Genomic DNA, 26,454 nt, shown 5'->3' on the forward strand with positions numbered 1-26,454 from the left:
TCTTTTTCCCGTATTTTCTTTATATAAATTATTCTCTTCTGTTCTAATCGCCCTCCTCTTTATTTCCGGTTGCCTAGGCAACAGGTTTCCCCCTTTTTTTTCCCCCTGTTAGACCTCATTTGACCCACCTTTTCCATTGCTCAGCTTTAGAATGAGCTCTACTAGCAATATTAGAAATGTCTATTTTATTCTAAAATCTCTGGAAATTGCTGACATTTTCCAGAGATTTTCAGTTTTTTTGAAAATTGAAAACTATGATTTTTTGAAAATGGGCGATTTTGTGTGCTCAGGTTTGCCCTTTTTTTGACTCAGAAAAAGCCCGAAAAAATACCTATTTCAGACCTCCCCAGTGGCCTAAAATTTCCAGTAATTCTAGAAGATTCTTGGTTCAAAAATCCAGAAATTGAGCTGGAAATCCGGACAAACGGACACACATACGCCGGGATTTTGATGATTGGAAAGCCGGAAAATGTATAGATTTTAAAAATTCGAAAAACCGCAAAAAATAGGCTGTTTTGAGATAGAGCACATTTACAATTTTTGGGGGAAAATTGGCGGGAAATTCAAAAAAAATTATATAAGAATTCAATATTCAGCATTATTCAGCAAAATTGCCTTAAAATGAAGACTTTTTTGAAAATCTTTAAAAAATCGAAAAGTCCGATAGAGCGCATTCTTATTACAGCATAAAAATTTTGAAATTTGGCGGGAATTTGAATATTTCGAAAATTTTCAAAAATTTCCAAAAAAAATTTTTTTTCAATTTTTTCAGCAAAATTTCTCGATTTCTGGCACAACTACAGTATACCGTATCCGAGAACCTGCAGATCATATCTCGCTGGAATGCACTATTTTAGTCGAAGAATTTTCTTCGAAAATTCTAGAAAAATCTGAAATTCTGGAAGAGAAAAAGATTGGGATAACGAGAGAGACGCAGACAGAGAGAGCCAAGAAATTGGTGCAGAGAGATGGAGAGACGCAGGTTTGTGTGGTCGGGCGGGATTCAAATTTTTCAAAAAAAAACATTTTGTTTCGAATTTTTTTTGAAAATTTTTTATCACAAATAATCACTATATTTATACACATTGTATACAGTTTCCATCATTTGTCTCCTTGAGAATCGCCCGTTTTTTATCACATTCTTCGCCGCATTCCACACGTATTTCAGCGAATTTCGGTCCAGATACCATTGATTACCGTACTCCAGCTGGAAAGGTTTGATTTGGCGAAAAATGCGAAAAAAAAATTTTTTTTAATTTTTAATCCACCGTATCTCGATGGGTACCAAAATTGATGAAACTAAAAATTTTGAATTTGTGGTGAAGAGAGCCTCAAAATGAGTATAATCATGCCTAGTTCTGGAAATTTCGGAAATTTGGGATTTTTGGGTCCCACCACGAAAACTCGAAAATTTTCAAAATAAAGCAAACCTAGTAGTGTTCAGGCTCATTTTTGAGCTCTAAACATGAGAAACTTGAAAATCAAAAATTTTCGAAGTTTGGCTGAAAATGAAGGGAGATACGGTAGTTTTTCCAATTTCAAGCAATACAATTCTGAAAAACTACCGTATCTTTGTTCATTTTCGTACAAACCTAAATATTTTCCAATTTTCATCTTTTTCAGGATGTAAGCTTCAAAATGAGCCTAATCACGCCTAGATTCTGATACATTTCCGGATTACTGTAGTTTTCGTGGTGGGACCCAAATTTCGAAATTTTCCCCCAAACCTAGGCATGATTATACTCATTTTGAAGCTCTTCTCACGACAAATTCAAATCTTCTATTTTCATAGAATTCGGTATAGTACCCATCGAGGTACGGTAGTTTTAATAGTAAGCACCTACCGTAACCTTATCCTCCGGTGTACATGTGACCCAAAAAATGTGTCCCAAAAGATCAGCTGAGCAATATGGGTCGTATGGAGGGTAGATGTATTTGTATTTCGTGCCGTCAACTGAAAATTTTAGGGGTACTGTAGTTTGAATTTTTGAATTTTTTTGGATTTTCAAGAAATGCTGTCTACAGCTTGTAACGGGCCGGGCCGGGCCGGGCCGGCCCGTTTAAACACAAAAAAATAATGGAGAAAATTGTATTGATAGCTCAAAATTTGGCTCAAAATGACAAAATTTTTGCTACCGGGCCTTCCGGGCCGGGCCCGGGCCTTGAAAATTTTCTCAGGCCCGGAATTTTACAAGTATGGTCTACAGTAATCCGTTTTTTGATCTTTTTTCCATTTTCCAAAAAAGAAAAAAGAAAGATAAAATCTGATTTTCGGAAAATTCCGAAAAAAAACTCTAATCTAAATTTTTCGGAAAATTTGTAGTTTGAACAATTTTGTGCTAAAAAAATGACCTAAAAATCCAGATTTTAAGCCACGCCCACTTTTTGAGGCCACGCCCACCTGCGGTCCCGCCCACCCAACGATAATCCACTCCGGTTGTCTCGTTTTTCGTTTCGTAAAGCAAAAAAATGTCGATTGGTGTTGGAAATCCGGATTTTGGAACTACAGTAATCTCGTAGGAATCATTTACCTAAAATTCCCAACATTTTAAGCTAAAAGTCAGGAAAATCGGTAGAAAATGAAGAAAGTTACAGGGCCTTTTTGAAAAAAATAACTAAAACTACCGTATCTCGATAGGTACCGTACCAAAACTTTTGACACGAAAAGATTCTTGTTTCTCGTGAGGAGAGCTTCAAAATCTGTATAACCATGGCTAGGTTGGAAAAATTTCGAAATTTGGGTCCCACCACGAAAACTACAGTAATCCCAAGAATGTTCTAAACCTAGTCGAGTTTGGGCTCATTTTGAAGCTGAGAACATGAAAAGTTAAAAAAATATAAGTTTTGCCCAAAGATTCCGGAAGTGGGCTGAGATACGGTAGATTTCGTTATACCAGTTTGCTTGAAACTTTGAAACAACCGTATCTCACTTCGTTTTTCTACAAATTTCGAAATTTTTTGAGTTTCCGATCTGTCATCTTCTTAGCTTCAAAATGAGCCTAAACACAACTATCTTTGCTCAATTTTGAAAATTTCCGATTTTCGTGATGAGACCCAAATTTTCGAAAATTTGAAATTTATTGAAACCTGGGCATGATTATACTCATTTTGAAGCTCTTTTCACGGCAAGTTCAAAAATATTAAATTCGACAAATTTGGTACAGTACCCACTGAGATACGGTAGTTTTAAATTTAGTGCTCAACGTTTTGGAGAAATTGAAACTACCGTATCACACTCCATTTTTGCGCATACTTTGAAATGTTTGGATTTTCAAATTTTTCAGGTTTCTAGCTTCAAAATAAGCCTAAATACGACTAGGTTGGCTCCATTTTGAAAAATTCGAATTTTCGTGGTGGGACCCAAATTTTCGAAAATTTGAAATTTATTCAAACCTGGGCATGATTATACTCATTTTGAAGCTCTTCTCATGGCAAATTGAAAAATATTAAGTTCGACAAATTTGGTACAGTACCCATCGAGATACAGTAGCCTCAAATAACTTTCCTAATTTTTTACCAATTTTTGATTTTCAAAAAAAAACCCACCATTCCCAATTGTCGTTTTACTCGAAAATCCGATTGTCGAGACCATAAAAACTCGAAAAATTGGGAATTCCAATTTTCGGAAAAAATTGCCAAATCCATATCAGTGGTATGCGGGATTACTGTACATTCTCGGAACCACCCCAAAAATGTTCCACCGTTTAAAAATGCGAAAATTCCGAATTTTAAAAATTGATCCCTCAATTTCGCCAAATTTCGAACTGACTCGAAATTCGGAATTTCCGGATCTTTTAGAATAAATTTTTGTAAAAATGGAAATTTCTCGAATCGCTTTGAGTCCCGTTTCATCGTCATATTCTTGCACTCCACAAATTTCGAACGATTCCAAAATTCCAAAAAATTCGGGATTACTGTAGGCACGATGAGGTTTTTCACTCGAATTCTTGGGAATGTTCTGGAAAAAAACATACTGTATCTCAATGGGTACTGTAGCGAATGCGAAAAAACTTAAAAATTTGAATTTGTCTCAAAAAGGGCTTTAAAATGTGTATAAACACGCCCAGGTTTGCTAGGTTTTGAATTTTCGCCAAAATCTCGATAGGTACTGTACCAAAATTGATGAAACTGAAAATTTTGAATTTGTGGTGAAGAGAGCTTCAAAATGAGTATAATCATGCCTAGTTCTGGAAATTTCGGAAATTTGGGATTTTTGGGTCCCACCACGAAAGTTCGAAATTTTCAAAATAAAGCAAAAACAGTCGTGTTTAAGCTCATTTCAAAGCGAAAAACATGACAAGATCAAAAATATTAATTTCAAAAGGTTTGACCAAGAATTAGCCGAGTTACGGTAGTTTCAAAAGTTCCAAAATTCAAAACTACCGTATCTCTCTTCAATTTTTGTTCGAAATCTGAAATTTTTTAATTTTCTGAATCGTTAAGTCTTTAGATTCAATATGAGTATAGACACGACAAGGTTTTCTGGAATTTGAATTTTCACGAAATTTGGGTCCCACCACGAAAATTTTAAAATTTAGCAAACCTAGTCGTGTCTAGGCTTATATTGAAGCGCATATATTGCAAAATTTGAAAATCACAAAATTGCTGGGGTCCATCAAAAATGAAGCGAGATACGGTAGTATCGAAATATTAAGCAAAACATTAAAAACTACCGTATCTCACTGAATTTTGCCTCAATTCGAAAAATTATTTCATTTTCGATTTTCTCAGATTCTCAGCTTCAAAGTGAGTCTAAACGTGACTAGCTTTGTTGAAAATTGAATTTTCATGAAATTTGGGTCCCACCACGAAAATTCGAAAATTTTAAAATTGAGCAAACCTAGTCGTGTTTAGGCTCATTTTGAAGCAGAAAACATGAGAAGTTTGACAATTTAAAAATTTCTCGACTTGAACTAATTTGAGCCGAGTTACGGTATTTTCAAAATTTCTAACATTTTCAGTTCCAAATTAAAAACAACCGTATCTCACTTCATATTTTTTCAAATTCAAAATTCTTTTGATTTTCAGAATTGTCACATTCTAAGCTTCAAAATAAACTTAAACACGACTAGATTTGTTGAATTTTGAAATTTTCGGTATTTCGTGGCGGGACCCAAATTTTGAAATGTTTACAAAATCTTAAAAAAAAACAAACTGTGGAATAATCCGTCGAATTTCAGTGTTGAAATCCAGATAATCAGTATTTGAGTCGTTCGAAAAAAATAAAATTTCAAATTTTTTGTCCCAAACTTCGGCTCTCCAACGATGAGCAATGTCCACCCCGATCTGAGAATTTTTAAACTACCGTATCTCGATGGGTGCTGTACCAAAGCTAATCAAACTTGTAAATTTGAGTTTCTCGTGATGAGAGCTTCGAAATGAGTCTAATCACGACCTACTTTCTCTAAATTTGGTTTTTTCGGACCCCTATGCGCCTTTAAAGTCAAAAATCATAATGGGCGGATCCTAGTCGTGTTTATACTCATTTTGAAGCTCACAATAAGCCAAATTCAAATATATAACTTTCATAAAGTTTAGTACAGTACCCATCGAGATACGGTAGTTTTAAGTTTTTGACAACGAAAAAATTAGAAAAAAAACGGATTACTGTAGCTTTAAACATACCTTGACTGTATTTATCACATCGACATTATCACATTTGCCTCTCTTTAACTGCTTCAAAACGTGTCGATCAATCAATAATGCTGGAATTGGGGTGGCTCCCAGTTCCAGGAGCCATTGAAAGCAGGAATCTGATAAATTCTGGAAAAAGTTACAGTATACTTTGAGTCATGTTTATACTCGCTTTGAAGCTCAAACTCTGAAAATTCTAAAAATTCAAAAATTTCAAAATTCGGACGAAAATGAAGAGAGATACGGTAGTTTTAAGCTTAGAACCGAAAATCATGGAAATGTTGAAACTACCGTATCTCAGCTCGTTTTAGTGCTAACTTTGAAATTTTATGATTTTCAAATTTCTGATGTTTTGAGCTTCAAAATAAGCCTAAACTCGACTATATTTGAGAAGTTTTCAAATTTTCGAATTTTCGTGATGGGACCCAAATTTTCGAAATTTTCAACTTTTCTCCAACCCAGGCATGATTATACTCATTTGAAAGCTCTCATCACGAAAAATCCAAATCTGTTAGTTTTATTGAATTAGGTACAGCACCCATCGAGATACGGTAGTTTCAAAAAATCTTTTAAAAAATTTTAAAATTCCCCCTAACTTTCTTCATTTTTGCTCGATTTTCGAAATTTTTGGCTTAGAAAATCTGCAATTTTTAAAACCTACCAGTTCAGGCAAGAATGCGGTCTCATTAAAATCGAAAAGTGGCCTAGGATTTTTAAATGGTGGCCGAAAATCCGACGAAATTTCAGCCAAGAATAATAGAAAAGCGAATAGGACTAGAATGGAAATAATGATGCATTTTCGTTTTAATCTGAAAAAATAAAAATAGTTTTAAGCAAAAAAAACTGTTTAAAAATACCTCCAGGCCATTTTTGGTGGGAATTTAAAATTTTCAAAAAAAAATTTTTTTTTTCTTCAAAATTTTCAAAAGATGTTTTTCGAATTTTTATAGACTCAAAACGTATTTTAATCTCAAAAAATCGCACGCACTTTGAAAAACCGGAAATTTCGAAAAAAAAAATTTCCAAAATTTTTTCCAATTATGTGTAGTGTGATTCGTCCTTTTCTGATTTTTCGGAATTTTTATAGACCCAGAATGTATTCTAATCTCGGATATTCCATCAGGACCACGCCTTTGAAAAACCGGAAATTTCGAAAAAAAAATTTGTTTTTTCCAATTTTTTTTGGTGGCCTAGAATCCCAAACTTTGAAATTTCTAGGCCACCGAATTCAAGGTCTAGAATGGCCTAGAACCCCTCAAAACTATCCGTGGCTTAATAACCCAAATTTTGAGGAAAATCGAATTTCTAGTCCATCAATGGGATTTTGGGATTCTAGACCGCTCTAAACCGGACTACTTGCCTTAGACCTTAAATACCGTGGCCTAGAAATCCCAAAATTTGGGTTTCTAGGCCCCTCCATTGAAATATGTACCTAAAACACACTGATTTGTGTATAAATCTTTGCGAAAAATCTTTAAAAAATCTAGTTTCATGATCTTTTGGACAACGCTCTGATTCGATCTATAGCCCGCGATCAAGCTACAACACCCTAGGCCATCAATTTGGATGTCTAGGCCGTTTTTCCTTTTGGAATCGGGTTTAATCACTTTTTTCAATTGAAAATTCAAAAAAATCCATTGAAAACTCATTAGAAACTGCTAAAACCCAATTTTAGAAACATCTGGCCGAGTTTTGGGATTCTAGGCCACCAATTTGAATATTTTGGTTGTTTTCTAATTTCCCTCCCTCACGCACATGGCGGCCGCTCCCCGCGCCACCACCCTCTTCCTTTATATCCGCCTTCCGCCTCTGCTCTATACACTTGCCCGCTTGGCCTACTGGCTAGCAGTGGCGCTTGACGTATTGAAAGTCCGGGGTTCGAACCCCGCTCGGGTGTTCTACTTCTTTGGAGTTTTTGCAGTGGAAATCATACTTGTAAAATTCCGGGCCGGGCCTGAGGAAATTTTCAAGGCCCGGGCCCCGCCCGGAAGGCCCGGTTTCAAAAATTCTGTATTTTTGAGCAAATTTTGAGCTCTCAATATAATTTTTTCCATTTTTTTTTTCGTATTTCGGATTGTTTGTCTGTCTGATCAAAAAATATCGAAAAACTCGAAAAAAATCACATAAGGGTGCCCCCTTATGTGATTTTTTGAAAATTTCGAAACTAGTGAAATGACGGGCCGTCCCGGCCCGTTACAAGTATGGTGGAAATTGATTTTAGACAACTTTCAGGGATATCTAGCCACGTTTTGAACGAATTCGAGGTAGAAATTACCCAATTTTCAGACTCTACCGTATCCCGTGACTCCGCCCCCTCGGGAATGCTCCGATTCATCGACCCAAACTACACAAAATACAGAATCCCTTCCTCAGAATCTTCTAGAATCCCTCCAACCAATTTTGACGTCTTCAATAGCACGTCATCTCAAAGAACGACGTCTACAAAAATCAGAAGATGGCAAAATTCAGAATCCTCTAGAAGACGTCGTTGAGGATCCGAAGCCGTCGAATGAATTCAATACAATTCCTCGGATTTCAAAATTACGAGATTTGGACAAAATTCTGGCGCAAAAATCGAAAATCCTGGAATCGCTGAATGCGGAAATTGAGGCAAAACGAAAAATTCTGAAAATCCAGGAATCCAGAAGGCGTCATCCTGAAACTCGGAAGTCGCCATCGACTTCAGAAGATTCAGAAGACGTGACGTCTTCTGAATCCACGTCATCTTCTTCGGAAGCTTCAGAATCTTCCTCTGAATCCTCAATGTCTTCTACCTCCACGGAAACTTCTGAATCGTCGAAAAGCGCGCCAAAGACGCCCCAGCCCGAAAACAAACAAGAGGAGCATAGGTAAGCTGTGGCCTAGAAATCTAACTGATGGCCTAGATCTTCAAAATTTGGATTTCTAGGCGACTAGAAACGCAATATTGGCCTAGAGACTTCATGGCCTAGTTATTCAAATTCCTAGGCCACCTTATCGGATCCTAGGCCATCTATTCAAAGCTAATCGAGTCAACTTGTGTGGGTCACGGTACCTTTTTGAAGGTTACGGTAACTTGGAAAACTAAAGGAAAACGAATATTCAATTTGGTGGCCTAGAATCCCAAAAAAACTCGGCCATGGGGCTTCCTAGGCCATCATTTTATCTTGGCCTAACTTTTGGTTTTCTAGGCCACGGCCTAATTTTTCCTCTTCCAGCAGTAAGGATACTACAATCGAAGATCCATTCTCATCTCGCCAAAGAGCCGAAGCTCCGCCCCTTTCTCCAACTACAGTATACCTGGAAAATTTGAGACAACAAATCATGGAAAAGTATCAGAACAAATATAATTGACCTATTTTTGAAAATTTCGAAAATTTTTTTTTCAAATTTCCACATTTTTCTGTTTTTTGTCTGAAAATGCTTAAATCTGTCTGAAATAAATCTGAAATCTAGAAAAAAAAAGAAATTTCCATGAAATTTTTATTGATTTTTTCCAAAAAAATTTTATAAACTCCTCAAATTAGTATAATAATCTCTAGCCCTCGGAAGCAATCGACTTCCCAGCCAACAACTGTGAAATATGCATTTTCGACACTGATAAACGTCGATTTTTTCGATGGTTGACTTTTTTTCGATCTGAAACAAAAATCGATAATTTTTCTTAAAATCTAATTTGACCATATCTCAATGGGTACTGTACCAAATTTATTGAAATTAAAACCATTCAATTTGTCGTGAAAAGAGCTTCAAAATGAGTATAATCATGACCTACTTTCTCCACATTCTATTTTTCCGGACCTCTATGCGCCTTTAAAGTGAAAAATCAAAATGGGCGGAGCTTAGTCGTGTTTATACTCATTTTGAAGCTCTTATCGAGTCATGTTCAAAAATGTGACTTTCATGAGGTTTGGTACAGTATCCACTGAGATACGGTAGTTTGAAAATTTTCAAAAAAAAGTTTTTTAATTTTTTCCAGTTACCTGAGGCAAATTCTCTAACTTTTCGAATTTTTAAAGACATCCGGACAAACAGACACACCTGATAAATCAATTTATCAAAACACTCCTTGCTCTTCACCGCCACCGATCCGGAAATGTTGTCGCCGGCGTGTAGACCAAAAGTTCTGCAAAAATCGATTTTTTGGGTTTTAATTCAGTTTTCCAAAATTTTAAGTTCGAAATTTGATTTTTCCCCGTCTTGAGCTTTGAAATGAGTATAATCATGACCATATTCGACCAGCTTTTAGATTTTTTGGAAATTTTCGGGTCTCACCACGAAACAGGTACCGTAACCCGGGAAATTTGATTTTCTTGGGTTTAAAAACTAGGTTTTCAAATTTTCCATAAAACTTCACACATTTTAAGCTAAAAAACCTAAAAATTGGCTGAAAAATAAACAAGTTATGATTTTTTGAAAAAAATTCCATTTTTTTAAATTTTTTCAAACTTTCAGAATCCTATAACTTTTTTAGTTTCAGCTCGATTTTTGCAAATTTTACACCGAAATGTGTGGAATTTTTATGTATTTTCAGAAAATTGCAAATTCTAGTGATCCATTTGTTTTGAATTTTCAAAAACTCCAATTCCTTTGACTCTTACCCCGCACAATTTCTCTCCGGAATATTCGTATAAAAATCCCAATATCCATGTCCAATGGCACGTCTTCTGTACAGATTCAGCCATCCTTTATCATGTCGAATTGTCATTGTACCGATACGGTACCATCCAGGTGGTAGTTTCACGTCGAGACCATCTTTCTCGAGATCTGCATTTGGTGGTATGTGTGTTGGACAGGTTACTGTGCTGAAAATTGAATTTTAAGATTTGGAACTTAAATTTTTGAATTTTCCGCGCAGGGGGCTTCAAAACGAGTATACTCATGCCTATGTTCCTTTAAAATTGAATTTTGACTTTAAAGGCGCATAGGGGGGGTCGAAATTTGAAGTTTTTTGAACGTAGGTCATGATTATACTCATTTTGAAGCTGATCTAATTTTGAATCAAATGAAATTTAAAGTTTTGAATTATCTTCAAAATGAACAAAGTTACGACCAAAATACAGTTTTTCGTGGAAAATGCAATTCAGTCATAACTCGATTAATTTTCATAATTTGAACTTGCAACCTCATTTTTTGAGTTTTGCACATTGAGGGCTTCAAAATGAGTACAATCAGGCCTATGCTCCTTCCAAATTTATTTTTGACTTCAAAGGGGCATAGGGGGCCAAAAAATAAGATTTTTCGAAAGTAGGTCATGATTATACTCATTTTAAAGCTCATTAAATTTCAAATTAGATGGTTTTTGTTTTTTTAAGTTTCCATGAAAATTGATCGGGTTACGGTAGTTTTCACTAACCCACAGGTGATTTCGTTCTCTTCTCGATAGTAGGTGCAGAAAACGTTTCTGGAAATTGAACCTTTAAAGTTTTCCACATAAATCAAACTTACTCAGCCCTTGAAACAACCGAAAATACTAGAAAAACAGTGGAAAATCGAAGAATTTGAAGGAAAAATGATGTCATTTTGAGGGTAAAACGGAGGGGAAATCGAAGGAATATACAGTGAGAAAGTGTTGAAAAGAAGGAAAAGAACGTTTCAAGGACGTTTTCCGATCGAAAATACGCCAAAAAAGATGGTAAAAGACGGTAATTTGCATAGAAATGAGTCAAATGACCTCCCTTCCAAACGAGAGAGTATGAGAGACGAGGAGGGTGTGAGGAGAGAGGCGAGGGGTGTGAGAGAAAAAAGAGGCCGCCGCCGACACTCTCCTATACGCCCTCTGCCGCCTCTTTGAATGTCTCCGTTGTGGTCTAGTGGTTAGAATTTTTGGCTCTCACCCATAAGGCCGGGGTTCGATTCCCCGCATCAGAATATATTTTTTAAACCTTTTTGCTTTCTTTTTCTCGATGTAAAATTTGATTTAAAATCTATTGGACATATTTTTAAGGCTCTAATGTTGATCTGGATCGAGATATATGGGATAGTTCGTTTGGAAATGTTGATTTAATTCTTATGAACTCCTATAGGAATTTTTATTATTAGTTAATTGCCTTTTATTGCTAGTGTATTCTTCTTCACATGTTATGTAGTGATTCGGGAAGGTTCCATTTTCTATGATTCATCGATCTCTTTTTTCTTTTTTTCTTTTTTTCCAGTTTTTCGATCATCTGATCATTTTAAACTTGTTTCTCTCAAAAAACCTTGTATGAAAAACCTTTTCAAAACAAAAACACCTTTCAAACCTTCAAAAATAACCTCTCCTACCCTTTACCGTAACCCAAAAAACCGCAAAAAAGGTTCTAGCAGCGAGTGGTTTCGATCCACCGACCTCTGGGTTATGGGCCCAGCACGCTTCCACTGCGCCACGCTGCTGATAGGAAGAGACGGGGGAGGTGGGCGTAGATATGCGAAGGGAGCGGCGCCCACCGCCCACCGCGCTTATAAGGGAAAACTCGTGGCGCGGCGAGGTGTGCGCGCTGTGGTACAGTGGTAGTGAGCTAGGCGTTGGATCTAGAGGTCGCAGGTTCGATTCCCAGTGGAGCTTAAAGTCGTTTTTAATTTTTTTAAAGGTTGTTAAGGGGGTTTAGAGGTGTCTAGAAGCGTTACTTAACCCCAAAAGTCACACTATTCGTGTTTTCTAGCCATTTTTAAGACCCTAAAAACCGCTTTTAGTTTATTTGTGCTCATGTTTACGCGACTGTTCAATTGATGTGCAAACACTAAAATTTCTATGCATGTAAGCGGGGAGGTAAAAGAAAAGTCAATATTAAGAAACTTTTTGTTACCTCTTTCTTCAAAATTTTATGTTCCATATTTCCGAGGCAAAAATTTTTGACTCAAAATTTTATTTTTGAGTCACGACTCTGAAAATGTCATTTTTGTTGCTATCTTCTTTTTTTTTACTATAAATGACGAATTCAATTTTTAAGTCTTTTGTGAGTCATACCGTAAGACATGAAAAAGAATTAGTTCTTAAGATTTTAAAAAAAAATTTTCCGGATAATAACTTAAATTCTCATTATAAGAAATGCTTAGAATCTGAAACTACAAAAAATTTGAATCTGGACACCCCTTCCCTGTCTGACGACTCGCTACAATTTTCCCGTATTTAAAGGCGCATAGCTTTTTTCAAAATTGAGATATGATAATCAAATAAATAACATTTTGTAGGGAATTTTAAGAGCTTTTCAATAATATAACATTCAAATATAAAAATTTTGATTTTCAAGCTGAAATTTTGAGTTTTCTAGGTCTAACCAAAATTTTTGGCGAAATAGTTCATCGACGGGTATTTAAAGGCGCATAACTTTTTTCGTAATAGACTTGTGCTTATGAATTTTATATGAAAATGTAGGAAATAATATGGGCTTTTTAACGATATAACACACTTAATGTGAAATTGTGATTTTCAATACGAAAAATTGAATTTTCAAAGCCTTACCTAAATTTTCCAAAACATGGTGCATCGACGGGTTTTTAAAGGCACTTACCTTCTTTGAGAATCAACCTAGAACTATGAAATAAAAACGATTTTGTAGGAAATTTTATGAGCTTTCTAGTGATATAACACACTGCAATCAAAATTTTTGTTTTCAAGCTGAAAATTTGGGTTTCCCGTTACACACCAAAAATTTGTGTGCTATTGCGCATCAAACAACTTTTAAAGGAGCATAACTTAATTTTTCTGGGAATCAGTATTTTGGGAAGTTTGTTCATTTTGTGAGAAAATTTCCTAGCTTTTTGATGACGTAATCAAAATAAACTGAATTTTTTCGAGATTTTTCAGTTTTGTCATGCGGAATCGGCAAAGTTTATAGATGGCTTAACTTGTTAAAACTAGAAAATTTTTCTACAAATTTATGTTAAAATGTGTGAAATCTGAAAATCTACAAGAATATCTAAACTCAACTATTTGAAATTTTCGTTAAATTTGCCAAAAAACCATTTTTTTTCCAGTTCTGTTTGTAAAATGGTGCATCGCCCAAAATTTAAAAGCACATAACTATTTTTGGAAAATAGCTAGAAAAATGAAATTTATATCAAAATGTAGGAAATTCATTGGGCTCTAAGATGGTATAAATTTCATTTACCGGAACTGTAGAAATTCGGCGAAAATTTTGATTTCCCCTCGCCATACTGGAATTTTTAGTTTTCAAAAGTTTAAAGGCGCATAACTTTTTTCAAATTCACTCGATTAGTAAATTCTTTTTAGTAGTTTGTAGCCAATGTTAAAAACTTTCAGAAATTTGTAAAAAGTTAACTATGAAATTGTAGTATTTATCCCTAAATAACCAAAAATTGAATTATCCTCAAAAAAAATTTTTTTCGGAAAAATTTTTTTTTGATCAATTTTTAGTTTTTGGAAAATTTTCTGTGTTCTGCTTTGCTTTTTTTCAAAATTTGGAAAATTTCGGACATTATCAGATATGACTCATCATCCCCCAACGATCTGACCATCTTATACCCCAATGACTCATACAGAACAAAAAGTCTCCCGAAGCTCCGCCCACTTTTCCCTATTTTATTGTTTAGATTTCTTCTTTCTTATCTTATACATATTCAAATAGCAGTATTGGTGGCTTAGCTTTTTCTAGGCCACCCAAAAAACTACAGTAAGCCATTAAAAAACCTTCTAGTGGTCAAAAAATGGTCAGATAACGTAACAAGTTTCTTTGTTGTTGTCTGCGTCTCTTGCCTTCCCACACTCTCTCGCCTTTTCTTTTGTTACTTACTGTTTTATTTTCTTTCATTCTCATCAACCTTTCCGCCAAAAAAAAAATTCTTTCTCTATTTTTCTCTCTTTCTCTTTTCTCTGTATCCTTTTATTCTTCGCTCGCCGCGCACGCACGCGCCATGTAGTTTTAGGTAACTGTCTGAATACTCTGCGTCTCTTCGTTTTTACCCCGTTTTCACCTATTAGAATCGACTTTTTCCAATTTTTCTTGTGTTTTTTAGGTTTAAAATCCCTTTTTTGACCGTACAACTCAAAAAATCCATTGAAAACACGTTAGAAATAGCTAAAAACCATAAATAAACCAATATGGCCGAGTTTGGGATTCCTAGGCCACTAATTTGAATATTTTAATTTTTTTTCTAATTTCCCACCACCACCCCTTTGGCGACCGCTCCCGCGCCACCACCCTCCCCCTTTATATCTGCCCTCCACCACAGGTTTTCCAACTTGCCCGCTTGGCCTACTGGCTAGTAAGGCTGCGAGCCATTTTGAAGGTCCGGGGTTCGAACCCCGCTTGGCGTTTTTGTCTTTTGTTCTTTTTTAATGATTTTAGCCAAATGCAAAGGGATCCTAGTCACTTTTTGAACGAATTCGAGGTGGAATTTCCGAAAATTTAAAGAAAAATTATTTTCCGAAAATTTAAAGAAAAATCAGTGAGCTGGAAATATATATTTTTGGCGAAAAAAAAGTTTTTTTTTTAGTTTTTAACAGCCCAAAAAATATATCTTGTACCGGAAATTTATATTTATATAGGAATTTTCCCTTCTTGTTTTTCATTTTTCCCCAAATTTTTTTGTTCTTCCCACACCTTTTCCGGTGCTTTTTTCCCTTTCCCATGCTCTTTTTCTTCTCTTTTTCTAGAATTTTCTTTTTTTAGCCTGAAATTCTAGTTTTTTGTCCCATTTGTCCCAAAAATCTGGAATTACAGATCTCCAGAATTTTCCAAAAAATAAAGTTTTGGTTTTTTTCAAAAATTTGGTTTTTTGTAGTTCTTTTTTTTGCTTATTTTCTCTGCGTCTCTTTTCTCTCTTTCTTTGTTTCTTTTTTTTTGTATTTTTCCGGTCAGTACCAACGTCATTGGTCCGGTTTTTTGTATAAATTAAATTAAAAAAAAAAATTTTTTTTCGAAAAAAAAATTAAAAATCAGGATTCTTTTTCAGGCTCTACTGGTCCTCAAATCAACGAAAAACAACCTTTTTCCTTTTTTCTAGCCTAGAAAAAGGGATTTTCAGATTTTTATTATCTTCAACTAGTTCTCTAAAAATGCTCGGTAAGTCTCCTCCTCCCCCCTCTCCCCCTCCCCCCTCTCCGCGCGCTCCCCTTTCTTATACGCCTTCCGCTCCCTCCTCCAACAATCGTGCCCGTGGTGTACCCGGTTGCATCAATGCTTTTGGCGCCGAAGGCCACAGGTTCGATTCCTCGGACCCGAAAAAGTCTTTTTGCTTTTTAGTTTTACACGGGGACAAGTACAGAATAGTCTGTAAGTTATCATTTCTCCGTGTTCCCAGAGTGCGAGGTCTCTCCTAACTTGGAAACGTGCATATTTTAGTGATACACGTCATACTTGTGAATCGATTTATATCGGTTTCGTGGATTTTCAGTCTTTTTTTAGACTGAAAATTTAGAAAAAAAAGGTAAAAGATCCGGAAAATGCAGCCACAAATTTGGCAGTTTTAGAACCTTCCAAAAATTAAAAAAAAGTTTAAACTGAAAAATCCAAAAAGATGTATAAAACGCGCTCTATTGATAATAATCGAAAGCTAGCAAAAAAACTAGTTAGTCATAGTTATGATTTGTGCAAAAAAAAAAATGATTGCTCAAATAAATTTTCAAACGAAAAAAATTTTTTTTTGTTTGCTCAGCCACTCCGCCCTCTCGCACAGGAGCTTGATTACCAACTAGTCAGTAGCACAGATTTCAATTTTTTCATTTACTTACTGATTACACTCGAACTTTCGATTTTTTTTTCAGGAAAAAATTTTTGATTTTGAAAAAAAAATTTTTTTGAAATTTCTGAAAATTCAATGTTTACCCTTGAACTTTTAAGAATTTTTGATTTTTTATAGTTTTATGAGATTCAGCTAGTTGTCCGCTTCAAAATGAGTATAATCATGACCTATTTTCCCCAAATTTCTTTTTTTCGGACCCCTATGCGCCTTTAAAGTCAAAAACCAAAGTGTGCGGAGCCTGGGCATCAATATACTCATTTTGAAGCTCTAAACGCGCATAGTTCGATATTATAAGTCTCACTAAATTGTGGAAAATTAACAAGTTACAGCTGAAAAACTATTTTTTTTTTTCATCATTTCTAATATGTTGACTCCTAACTTTGTTATTTTTCATTTTTACAAGGCCAAATTTCAAATTTTGAAGTCATCTAGTTTTCAGCTTCTAAATGAGTATAATCATGACCTACTTTCTCCGATTTTCAAAATTTCGGACCCCTATGCGCCTTTAAATTCAAAAATCAAAGTGACCGGAGCCTAGTCGTGTTTATACTCATTGGAAAGCCAAAAACGTGGGAACTTCAAACAATAAAAATTCAAAAAGTTTGCACTGAAACTGCAGAAGTTTTGAGAGTTTTAATTTTTACAATTGTTCAAATTCCAGACTACCCATTAACACATCCGACCACTTCCGGGTCCCGTTACTCTCCAATTCTTGCCACCTCATCTGGCTCAACGTCTGGATCGAATTCTGACGAGGACACTCTAGAAAAAGGTCAAAAAGATAACTATCGATTGATTCGAAAACGAATCAGCGAAGAGGACGAAGAAAACTATCCAGAAGGTGTGGAAAACAGCAATACAGTACTACTAATGGCTGATACGGTTACTGTAAGTGTTTTCTACATCTATAAAAAGTTTAAAAAAAGAAATAAAAACCAAATCGAGCGACTTGGAGTCCAACCAGGGAGTCACAGATCCAAAAGCAACGCGCTTGCCGACTGCGCCACAGCCCAACACGTCAGAGCAGGAGGTGGAGGGCTTATAGAAGAGTGGTGGTGGTGGGTGCATGAGAGAGGAAAAGGGAGATGGCGCGTGTGGCCAAGAATAGAATAATTGGATAATTTAGATTCTCTAGAATTTCCTAGAAGTTTTATGATTCTCCTTCTCTATTATTTATTCAGAATTTTCCTGTTTCCCATTTTTGAATGATTCACTTTTTAATCCGCCTAGTTCTCTCTCTCTCTCTTTTTCTCAAACAATCATATGTACTACTACTATCCCCTGGTTTTTGTGTAGTTTCTATGCATTTTTCTATTTTTGTTCTTTAGTGACATAATTTGAGTGTTTTCGATTTTTTTTTCCAGGAATATTCCTCTTTTTGAGACCGTTTAGCGTCTGTTTTCGGTGGTTTACGCTAGGTTTGGGAGAAGTTGTCATTGAAGCGCGTTTGTGACTCACCACTTGATTTTTCAAAAATTCGAAAACTACAATTTTGTTTGGTAGGTGCTAAGCTTTAATTTAAGCTAAAGATTATTGAAAACTGTCAAAAACGAGCTAGGTTAAAAAGATTTGAAGTATAGTCAGTAATTGTTATTATTGGAGCGCACTTCCAACATTTTATTTTTGAAATTTTGCAAATTGAACATTTTAATCTTGTTTGCCAGGTTTTCAGCTTCAATTTAAGCCAAAAATCATAGAGAACAATCAAAAACTAGAAGAGTTATGAGGGTTTTTACAATTTTTTGACATTTTAGTCAATAGAGCGAAATTGCAATTTCCTTGTGTTTTCCGAATATTTTGAGCGAACATTAATTTAATCGGAAATATGTATAGAACGCCCGCTTATTAGGATGTTGTTGAAAAAATATTTGTATTTTTTGATTTTTGAGTTTTAAAGCTATTTATTTTTGCCTGAAATTTTCTAAAAATCTACCATAACTTTTTGAATTATGATTCAAATCAAAAACATTAAACGAATTTGTATTTGTCAAGTTTAGAGCTTCAAAATGAGTATAAACACGCCTAGGCTCCGCCCACTTTGATTTTTCGACTTTAAAGGCGCATAGGGGTCCGGAAAACCAAAATTTGAAAAAAAGTAGGTCATGTTTATACTCATTTTAAAGCTAATAACGTGGCAAATATGAAATTACAAATTTCATTAAGATTGGATGAAAATCACGAAAATTATGGGGATTTTATCCTTTTTTCTGTAAAAAATGTTTCAAAAATTTCAAAATGTTTTAACTTGATTAGTTTTAGACCGATTTTGTTGGTTTTAAACTCAAATTCGGTGTAATTCCAATTTTTACAATACTTATCTGACTAAATTTTCGAAAAATCTGATTTTTCGACTTTAAAGGCGCATAATGGTGTCAAATCATAAATTTCACCAAAATATGCTGATAAAGCTACCGTAACGTTTTGATTTTCAATATAAATGGAACATGATTTATATTAATTGATTTCGCATGTCATGTGCTTCAAAATGAGTATAAACAAGCCTAGGCGGAGCGCCCATTTTGATTTTTCGACTTTAAAGGCGCATAGGGGTCCGGAAAACCAAAATTTGGAGAAAGTAGGTCATGATTATACTCATTTTGAAGCTAATGACGTGGCAAGTACAAAAATGTAATTTTTATAAAAATCGGTCGATACTTAAAAAAGTTATGGACCCTATTGTTCTCTGCGTCTCTCATCCTCTCTCGCCATTCATCGAAACTGACCCCTTTGTTCACTTTAGACCGGACAACCCCTCGGCCGATTTCTGTGATCATCTACTTATCTCTGCGTCTCTCTTTTATCTTTCTCTCACAGCTTATCACTTTTGAACATATCAAAAAGATATGATCTCTTCTTTGGATAAAGACTTTTTGGATTTTTTTGAAAAATAAAAAAATTTTTTAAACAAAACTAAAATAGAAAAATTTGAAGCTTTTCCATTGACCATCCATCATCATCATCAGCTTTCTCTCTCTCTCTCTCTCTGCACTCTCTCACTTTCTCACACTATTTCTCTGATTTTTTGTTTTCTCCCCCTCTCTCTCTTTTTCTCTGCGTCTCTCTATCTCTAACTGATTTCACACTTTATAGATATATCTGTCTTCTTTTCACACAGATGCCAGCCAGTATATCCTCATCCCTCTGTTTTCTTCTTTTTTCGAAAATTGTGAAATTTATTGGTTTTCTTTTTTTTTTGAAAACTTTTTTGGACCCATTTCATATTTAAGAAAGTTTTTATCTCAGATTTTTAAGTCAATAACTATTTAAAATTAAATTTCACACAGTTTAAGTTATAAACCAAAAAAATCGGATCAAAATGAGCCGAGTTAGAGCGTTTTTTAGTTTTTAGGAATATTTTTTTCAAAAAAAAAGTGTAAAATCCCCATAACTTTTTGAATTTTCATCCGATTTTTTAGAAATTTACATTTTTGAATTTGCCACGTTACTAGCTTTAAAATAAGTATAATCATGACCTACTTTTGAGAAATTTTATTTTTTCGGACCCCTATGCGCCTTTAAAGGCAAAAATCAAAGTGGGCGGAGCCTAGTCGTGTTTATACTTATTTTCAAGCTCCAAACGTGCTGAAACAGATTCTGCACTTGAATTCTCAAAATTTTAAGTTCAAGAGAAGTTTAAAAGGTTTCAGTGAAAAGTTGCATTTTTGCGCTTTTTTGAATTTTTAAAAAAAGAAATTGCTCAAAACAGATCGTGTTTGGGCTCATTTTGAAGCTTGCTAAATTCAAAACTTTTAGTTTCACCGCCTGATTCCAGATTTATAGGCTCATTAAGCGCCTTTAAATTTCTCTGGAGTGAGTCGATGCACCATGTCAGATCACTAAAACTACCGTATCTCAGTCAATTTTTGAGAAATTTTGAAATTTTAAAAAGTTTTGAATTTGTCAATTTAAGGGCTTTAAAATGAGTATAACCATGATCTACTTTTGATAAATTTTCGAAATTCTAGTTTTTCCGACGCCCTATGCGCCTTTAAAGTCAAAACTCAAAGTGGGCGGAGCCTAATCGTGTTTCGGCTCATTTTAAAGCTCGGGACCTGAAAAATGCAGATCCGTCAAATTTTTTTGGTTTGGATGAAAAATAAACAAGTTGGGCAAGGTTTGAATTTTCAGAAAATGTTTAAAATGTGAGGAAGTCAGACAAATTTAGGCCAATTTAGACCAGATTTTCGCCTAGCCGTGTTTATACTCATTTTGAAGCTCTAAACCTGCTGAATAAGATTCTGTACATAAAAATTTAAAATTTTGAGTTTCAGAAAAGTTATGAAGGTTTTAGTGAATTTTGAAATTTCTGATTTTTTTTTGAAGAAATCAAAACTTTTCAAAACAGGTCGTGTTTGGTCTCATTTTGAAGCATTTTTGTTGTTTAATTTAAAACCTTTAGTTTCAAAGCCTGATTCCAAATTTCTGGGCCCGTTATGCGCCTTTAAATTTATCTGGAGTGAGTCGATGAACCATGTCAGATCACTGAAACTACCGTATCTTAGTCAATATTTGAGCAATTCTGAAAATTCAAAAAGTTTTGAATTTGTCAATTTAAGGACTTCAAAATGAGTATAATCATGACATACTTTTGAAAAATTTTCGAAATGCTAGTTTTTCCGACACCCAAAATTTTTTAGATTTGAACGAAAAATTTTAGATTTGAACGAAAAATTATAAAGTTTGAGAAGTTTGAATTTTCAAAAAATGTTAAAAATGTGAGGAAGTCAAACAAATTTAGGCCAATTTAGACCAGATTTTCAAGTATTTTTTGGGGGTTTTTTGTGTCTGTTAGAAATGTTAAAATGATTGATTTGTCCTTCCAATCATCGTCATTGTAAAAGACATAAAAATTTTTACACTGCTTTTTTTTCATCTTCCTTCCTCCTCCTCCTCTTTTTTATCTTTCTTTTTTTCTCTAAATCTCTCAATCTCTCTCATTTTCTGTGTTCTACCGTTCTCTGTTTTTTTTTCGAATCACTTTAGTAGTTCCTCTTTTTCCTTAATCAGTGATTTTATCTGTGTTTTTTGGTGATCAACAAAAAATGTTTTGTTTTGATCAATGATTTTTTTTGGCGGTGGAGTTAGGCAAATTTTTGTATGAGTCATATTGAAAATTTTTATTTTGAAATACAAAAAATATTTTTGAAACAAAACGTTGATATTTTCACCCAAAATGAGCAATTTTAGAGCGATAGACACATTTTGCCTCAAAAAATTAGAAAAAAAATAGTTTTTCGTAGTCATCGAAAACGAAAAGTTGTATAATTTTGTATTGATTCTGAAGCTCTTAACTTGCCAAATACAAAACAATTTGGATTTTTCAAATTGCTCGAAAACTGACCGAGATACGGTAGTTTTAGTGAGGGATACTAGTGAACATGGTGCATCGACCACTACTATGAAGTTTAAAGGCGCATAACTTCATTCAAAATCGAACTAGAAGAATCAAATTTACACCAAACTGTAAAAAATTTAAAGAGCTTTCGAACAATATAAAAGTTGTATAAAAAATTCTAATTTTTGCCCAAATTAAAATATTAAAAAGTTTAATCCAAAAAAAATTTCTTTTTGGGAATTTTCATTTTTTTTCAAATTCGAAAATAGTTAATTTCTGACAATTTTGTATGTTTTTAAAGCGCATAAAATTTCCTACAATTCGGTAGAAATTTCATTTTTCAAGCCAAATTTTGAAAAAAGTTATGTGCCTTTAAACTTCCTGGAGGCGGTGCGATGCACCATGTCGGATGTTTAAAGGCGCATAACTGTTTTTAAAATTTTGCTGGAAGTTTGAAAATTAATATCATTTTGTAGCTTTTAAATTCGCAAATTCAAAACTTTTTGAATTGTAAATATTAGGCCTAAATATCGACGAAGATACGGTAGTTTTAGTGATCTGACTAGTCAATATGGTGCATCGACCACCTATATGAAGTTTAAAGGCGCATAACTTTTTCAAAATTAAGCTAGAGAAATGTAATTTGTATCAAAATGTAGCAATTTTTATTAGCTTTAAAACCATATAAAATTCAAAAAGGAAATTTTTTCAAAAACTAGAAGTTTTGAAATTTTAGATTTGCACTCCAAAATGAAAGTTTTATGATGATTGTTTCAAGGCTTCTAAACCGTTTTCACTATCCGTTTCTGGTTTTTTTTTGTCAATTTTCACATTTACGGTTTCTGTGACTCCAAATCACTCCAGAAACCAACTTTTTGCTCATTTTCGATTGGATTCAAGTGCTCTCTTTTTGAATGTGTCATTCTCATACATTTCCTCCCCACCCATCGTCTTAGTGCTCCTTTTGCTCTTTTTTTTCATATAGGTCTTCTATTTGATTAATGGGAGTTCAGCAGGAAAAATTATTGGAAAGTTGTGTTAAAAAAAATTTTTTTTTGGGATTTCGAAATTTTTTGTCAGTTTTTCACTATGATGTTTGATGAATTTGATACAAAACGTTATATTATTTTAATGCCCGTAAAATTTCCTACAAATAAATACAAATTCCACTTTTCTAGCTAGATTTTGAACAAAGTTATGCGCCTTTAAACTTCTAGTCGATGCCCCATGTCTATCAGACTTATCACTGAAACTACAGTAACTCGGTCAGTTTTTGAGCAATCTCAATAATTTAAAAAGTTTTGAATTTGAGAGATTGAGAGCTTCAAAACAAGCTAAACCACGACTTGTTATGAAAAAATTGAGTATTTCAAAAAATTTCAGTTTTGGCGCCAAAATCGAACACTTCAAAAATTTTTTGGTGAATCTCTGAAAATGGTTCCGTGACATATTCGAAATTGTTTTCTATTTTTTGCACAGAAAGTTCTCTTCCAGAAGGGCTCCTTTTTCGGGTTTTTTGGTTTTCTTCCCCCGAAAAAAAAATAAATTCTGACGTTTTCTTTTTTTTCCCCCATTCGAAATTCTGCACCCTAAGTCCCTTGAAGCCCAGAAATCTCGGTGACAAAAGGCAATGTTTTTCGGACTTTTTTCTTTTAGAATTTGAGAGATTTTTGAGAAAAATGGGATTTCCAAAGTTTAAAGGAGCACTATTTGAATTTTATATGGTTTTTAAAGCCAATAAAAATTGCTACATTTTGATACAAATTACATTTCTCTAGCTTCATTTTGAAAAAAGTTATGCGCCTTTAAACTTCATATAGGTGGTCGATGCGCCATATTCACTAGTCTGATCACTAAAACTACCGTATCTTCGTCGATATTTAGGCCTAATATTTACAATTCAAAAAGTTTTGAATTTGCGAATTTAAAAGCTACAAAATGATATTAATTTTCAAACTTTCCGCTAAATTTTAAAAACAGTTATGCGCCTTTAAACATCCGACATGGTGCATCGCACCGCCTCCAGGAAGTTTAAAGACACATAACTTTTTTCAAAATGTGGCTAGAGAATAATAATTTATATCGTTTTGTAGGAAATTTCAAGGGCTTTCAAATGATCATACACAAGAAAGGAAAATTTGTATTGGATTTTTTGAAAATTGGGTCAAAGATTTTGGAATCTTTGATTTTTCAGATTTTTCGAAAAAATGTTTTTTTTTGAAATTTGAAAAAGTTTTTCAAAGAGAGTTTAGTTTAGATTCAAAAAATGACCAATAATTTAATCCCAAACAGTCATTTTTGTGTACTTTACAGCTTGAAAAATGAGTAATATTTGATTTAAATTTTTTCAAAAAAAAAAAAAAATATTTTTCCAAAAATTTGAAAAATCTTCAAAATTGATCATATTTATAATCATTTTAAAGCTCTCAACTTCACAATCTTGAAACTTTCAAATTTTCGAAAATCGCTGAAAAATTGACTGAGTTACTGTAGTTTTAGTGATCATCCTAGTGAATATGGTGCATCGACCCAACCTCTCAAAGTTTAAAGGCGCATAACTTTTTTCAAGGTTTGGCCAAAAAAAAATAAATTGTAGATTGCTTTGTAGGTAATTGTATGGGCTTTAAAATAGTATAAACATCATTTGTCTAGGTAGATTTTGAAAGCAGTTATGAGCCTTTAAAGTGTGCGACATGGTGCATCGACAGCCCTAACTGAAGTTTAAAGGCGCATAACTTTTTTCAAAATTCGGCTAGAAAAATGAAATTTCTACCGAATTGTAGGAAATTTTATGCGCTTTAAAAACATACAAAATTGTCAAAAATTAACTATTTTCGAATTTGAAAAAAAATGAAAATTCCCAAAAAGAAATTTTTTTTTTGGATTAAACTTTTTAATATTTTAATTTGGGCAAAAATTAGAATTTTTTATACAACTTTTATATTGTTCGAAAGCTCTTTAAATTTTTTACAGTTTGGTGTAAATTTGATTCTTCTAGTTCGATTTTGAATGAAGTTATGCGCCTTTAAACTTCATAGTAGTAGTCGATGCACCATGTTCACTAGTATTCTCACTAAAACTACCGTATCTCGGTCAGTTTTTGAGAAATTTGAAAAATCCAAACCGTTTTGTATTTGGCAAGTTAAGAGCTTCAGAATCAATACAAAATTATACAACTTTTCGTTTTTGATGACTACGAAAAACTATTTTTTCTAATTTTTTGAGGCAAAATGTGTCTATCGCTCTAAAATTGCTCATTTTGGGTGAAAATATCAACGTTTTGTTTCAAAAATATTTTTTGTAAATTGTTTTGTAGGAAATTTCCTGAGCTTTAAAATAATATGGAATTCTGTTTTTTTTTGATCCAAATTTTTTTGGTTTTTTTTTGCAATTTTTCGTCTTATCCCCAAATTTTTTTCTTCAATTTTTTCTCATATGAAAAGTTGATTTTTTGGATTTTTCGTGCTTTTTACACTTTTCCGAATGTTTCCATGTTGTCCCGAGCAACACTAAAAAAAATTCTCCCATGGAAACCCGCGAAAACATATACACAAACCATAGTTTTAGTCATTTTTTCACTCTCAGGAAGCCCTTTAAGCTAGTGAGAGCTTGAACGGAAATTGGAAAAATTTATTGTTTCAAAAATTTTCCAATTTCCGGGATTTTCTGGCTTCCCACACGAAATTTTTTCTGAGGATTTTCGAAATTTGGTTTCAGAGAGATTCTAGTTTTCAGAGCAAACTAGAAACAGAATGACTAGATTAAAAATTTTTTGAAAATTTACGAAATCCTCAAAAATTTTTAGAACAAGTTTTTTCAAAAAGGGCAGTGTTTAAGCTCATTTTAAAGCTCTTAATTTGCCAAATTCAAAACTTTTTGAATTTTCAAGATTGCTCAAAAATTAACTGAGATACGGTAGTTTTAGTGATGAGACATGGAGCATTGACTAGAAGTTTAAAGGAGCATAAGAGGGCCAAGATTGGGAGTTTGGTTTTCTAACTTAAAATTTCAAATTCAGCGATTCAAAAGCTTCAAAATGAGTCCCAACACAGCTTGTTTCGAGAATTTTTGAATTTTCTGGAAAATTTCAGTGTTGGCGCCAAAATCGAAAATTTTCAAAATTCTCAAAATCTGGTCATGTTTATACTCATTTTGAAGCTCTTGACTTGCCAAATCCAACAGTTAAAAATTTTTTGAGACTGCTCAAAAAGTGACTGTGATACGATAGTTTTAGTAGTCTGTCCGACATGGTGCATCGACCACGTCAATAGCGGATTAAATGCTCATGACTCGGTCTAGAAATTCGGAATTTGGTTTTGTAATTGAAACTTAGCATACTTAGCAGCTTAAACCCTTCAAAATGAGACCAAACACGACCTATTTGAGAAATTTTGAACTTTCCAAAAAATTTCAATTTTGGCGCCAAAATTGCATTTTTGAAAAAATATCCAAATCTAGTCATGTTTATACTCATTTTGAAGCTCTTAATTCGCCAAATTCAAATCCGTTTGAATTTTAGAAATTGTGCAAAAATTATCCGAAATACGGTAGTGTTAGTGATCTAGCCGACATGGTGCATCGACTAGAAGTTTAAAAGAACATAAGGGAGCCTAGATTTGGAATTCGGTTATGTAGCTAACAATTTCAAATTCAGCATTTCAAGAGCTTCAAAATGAGCCCAAACACGATATTTTTTTGAAGAATTTTGAATTTTAAAAATTTTTTGTGTTTTGGCGCGAAAAGTTTGAAAATTTTTCAAATTTTAGTCATTTATATAATCATTTCAAAATCGTCCTTGATTGGACAAATTCATTGATAGTAAT

The 26,454-nt window shown here is 33.9% G+C and overlaps 5 protein-coding genes and 2 non-coding genes across 7 annotated transcripts; 4 read left to right on the forward strand and 3 right to left on the reverse strand.

Moving 5' to 3' along the window:
* Positions 1 to 151: 151 nt before the first annotated feature.
* Positions 152 to 1,221, forward strand: CBG11700 (the record flags this gene model as incomplete). Its single annotated transcript, XM_002640912.1, has 4 exons — positions 152 to 290; positions 341 to 471; positions 773 to 982; positions 1,096 to 1,221. 4 exons carry the CDS (start codon positions 152 to 154, stop codon positions 1,219 to 1,221), a joined length of 606 nt encoding a protein of 201 aa, XP_002640958.1.
* Positions 1,222 to 1,826: 605 nt separating this feature from the next.
* Positions 1,827 to 6,502, reverse strand: CBG11699 (the record flags this gene model as incomplete). The annotated part of the gene is made up of 7 exons (XM_045243470.1): positions 1,827 to 1,954; positions 2,402 to 2,531; positions 3,547 to 3,958; positions 5,156 to 5,286; positions 5,626 to 5,763; positions 6,296 to 6,443; positions 6,492 to 6,502. The coding sequence occupies 7 exons, from the start codon at positions 6,500 to 6,502 to the stop codon at positions 1,827 to 1,829; spliced, it is 1,098 nt and encodes a 365-aa protein (XP_045094659.1).
* An 887-nt stretch (positions 6,503 to 7,389) lies between these two features.
* CBG11698 lies at positions 7,390 to 8,967 on the forward strand (the record flags this gene model as incomplete). The annotated part of the gene is made up of 3 exons (XM_045243471.1): positions 7,390 to 7,554; positions 7,921 to 8,483; positions 8,832 to 8,967. 3 exons carry the CDS (start codon positions 7,390 to 7,392, stop codon positions 8,965 to 8,967), a joined length of 864 nt encoding a protein of 287 aa, XP_045094660.1.
* A 153-nt stretch (positions 8,968 to 9,120) lies between these two features.
* CBG11697 lies at positions 9,121 to 11,135 on the reverse strand (the record flags this gene model as incomplete). The annotated part of the gene is made up of 5 exons (XM_045243472.1): positions 9,121 to 9,252; positions 9,655 to 9,739; positions 10,215 to 10,418; positions 10,970 to 11,017; positions 11,062 to 11,135. 5 exons carry the CDS (start codon positions 11,133 to 11,135, stop codon positions 9,121 to 9,123), a joined length of 543 nt encoding a protein of 180 aa, XP_045094661.1.
* A 277-nt stretch (positions 11,136 to 11,412) lies between these two features.
* On the forward strand, positions 11,413 to 11,484 carry CBG28281. Its single transcript has one exon. It is a non-coding gene (tRNA).
* A 429-nt stretch (positions 11,485 to 11,913) lies between these two features.
* Positions 11,914 to 11,985, reverse strand: CBG28924. The gene has a single exon. It is a non-coding gene (tRNA).
* A 3,625-nt stretch (positions 11,986 to 15,610) lies between these two features.
* CBG25821 lies at positions 15,611 to 17,409 on the forward strand (the record flags this gene model as incomplete). Its single annotated transcript, XM_045243473.1, has 2 exons — positions 15,611 to 15,617; positions 16,958 to 17,409. 2 exons carry the CDS (start codon positions 15,611 to 15,613, stop codon positions 17,407 to 17,409), a joined length of 459 nt encoding a protein of 152 aa, XP_045099208.1.
* Positions 17,410 to 26,454: the final 9,045 nt, after the last annotated feature.

Source organism: Caenorhabditis briggsae (genome assembly GCF_000004555.2).
Source record: "Caenorhabditis briggsae complete genome, chrIII, whole genome shotgun sequence".
NCBI lineage: Eukaryota > Metazoa > Nematoda > Chromadorea > Rhabditida > Rhabditidae > Caenorhabditis > Caenorhabditis briggsae.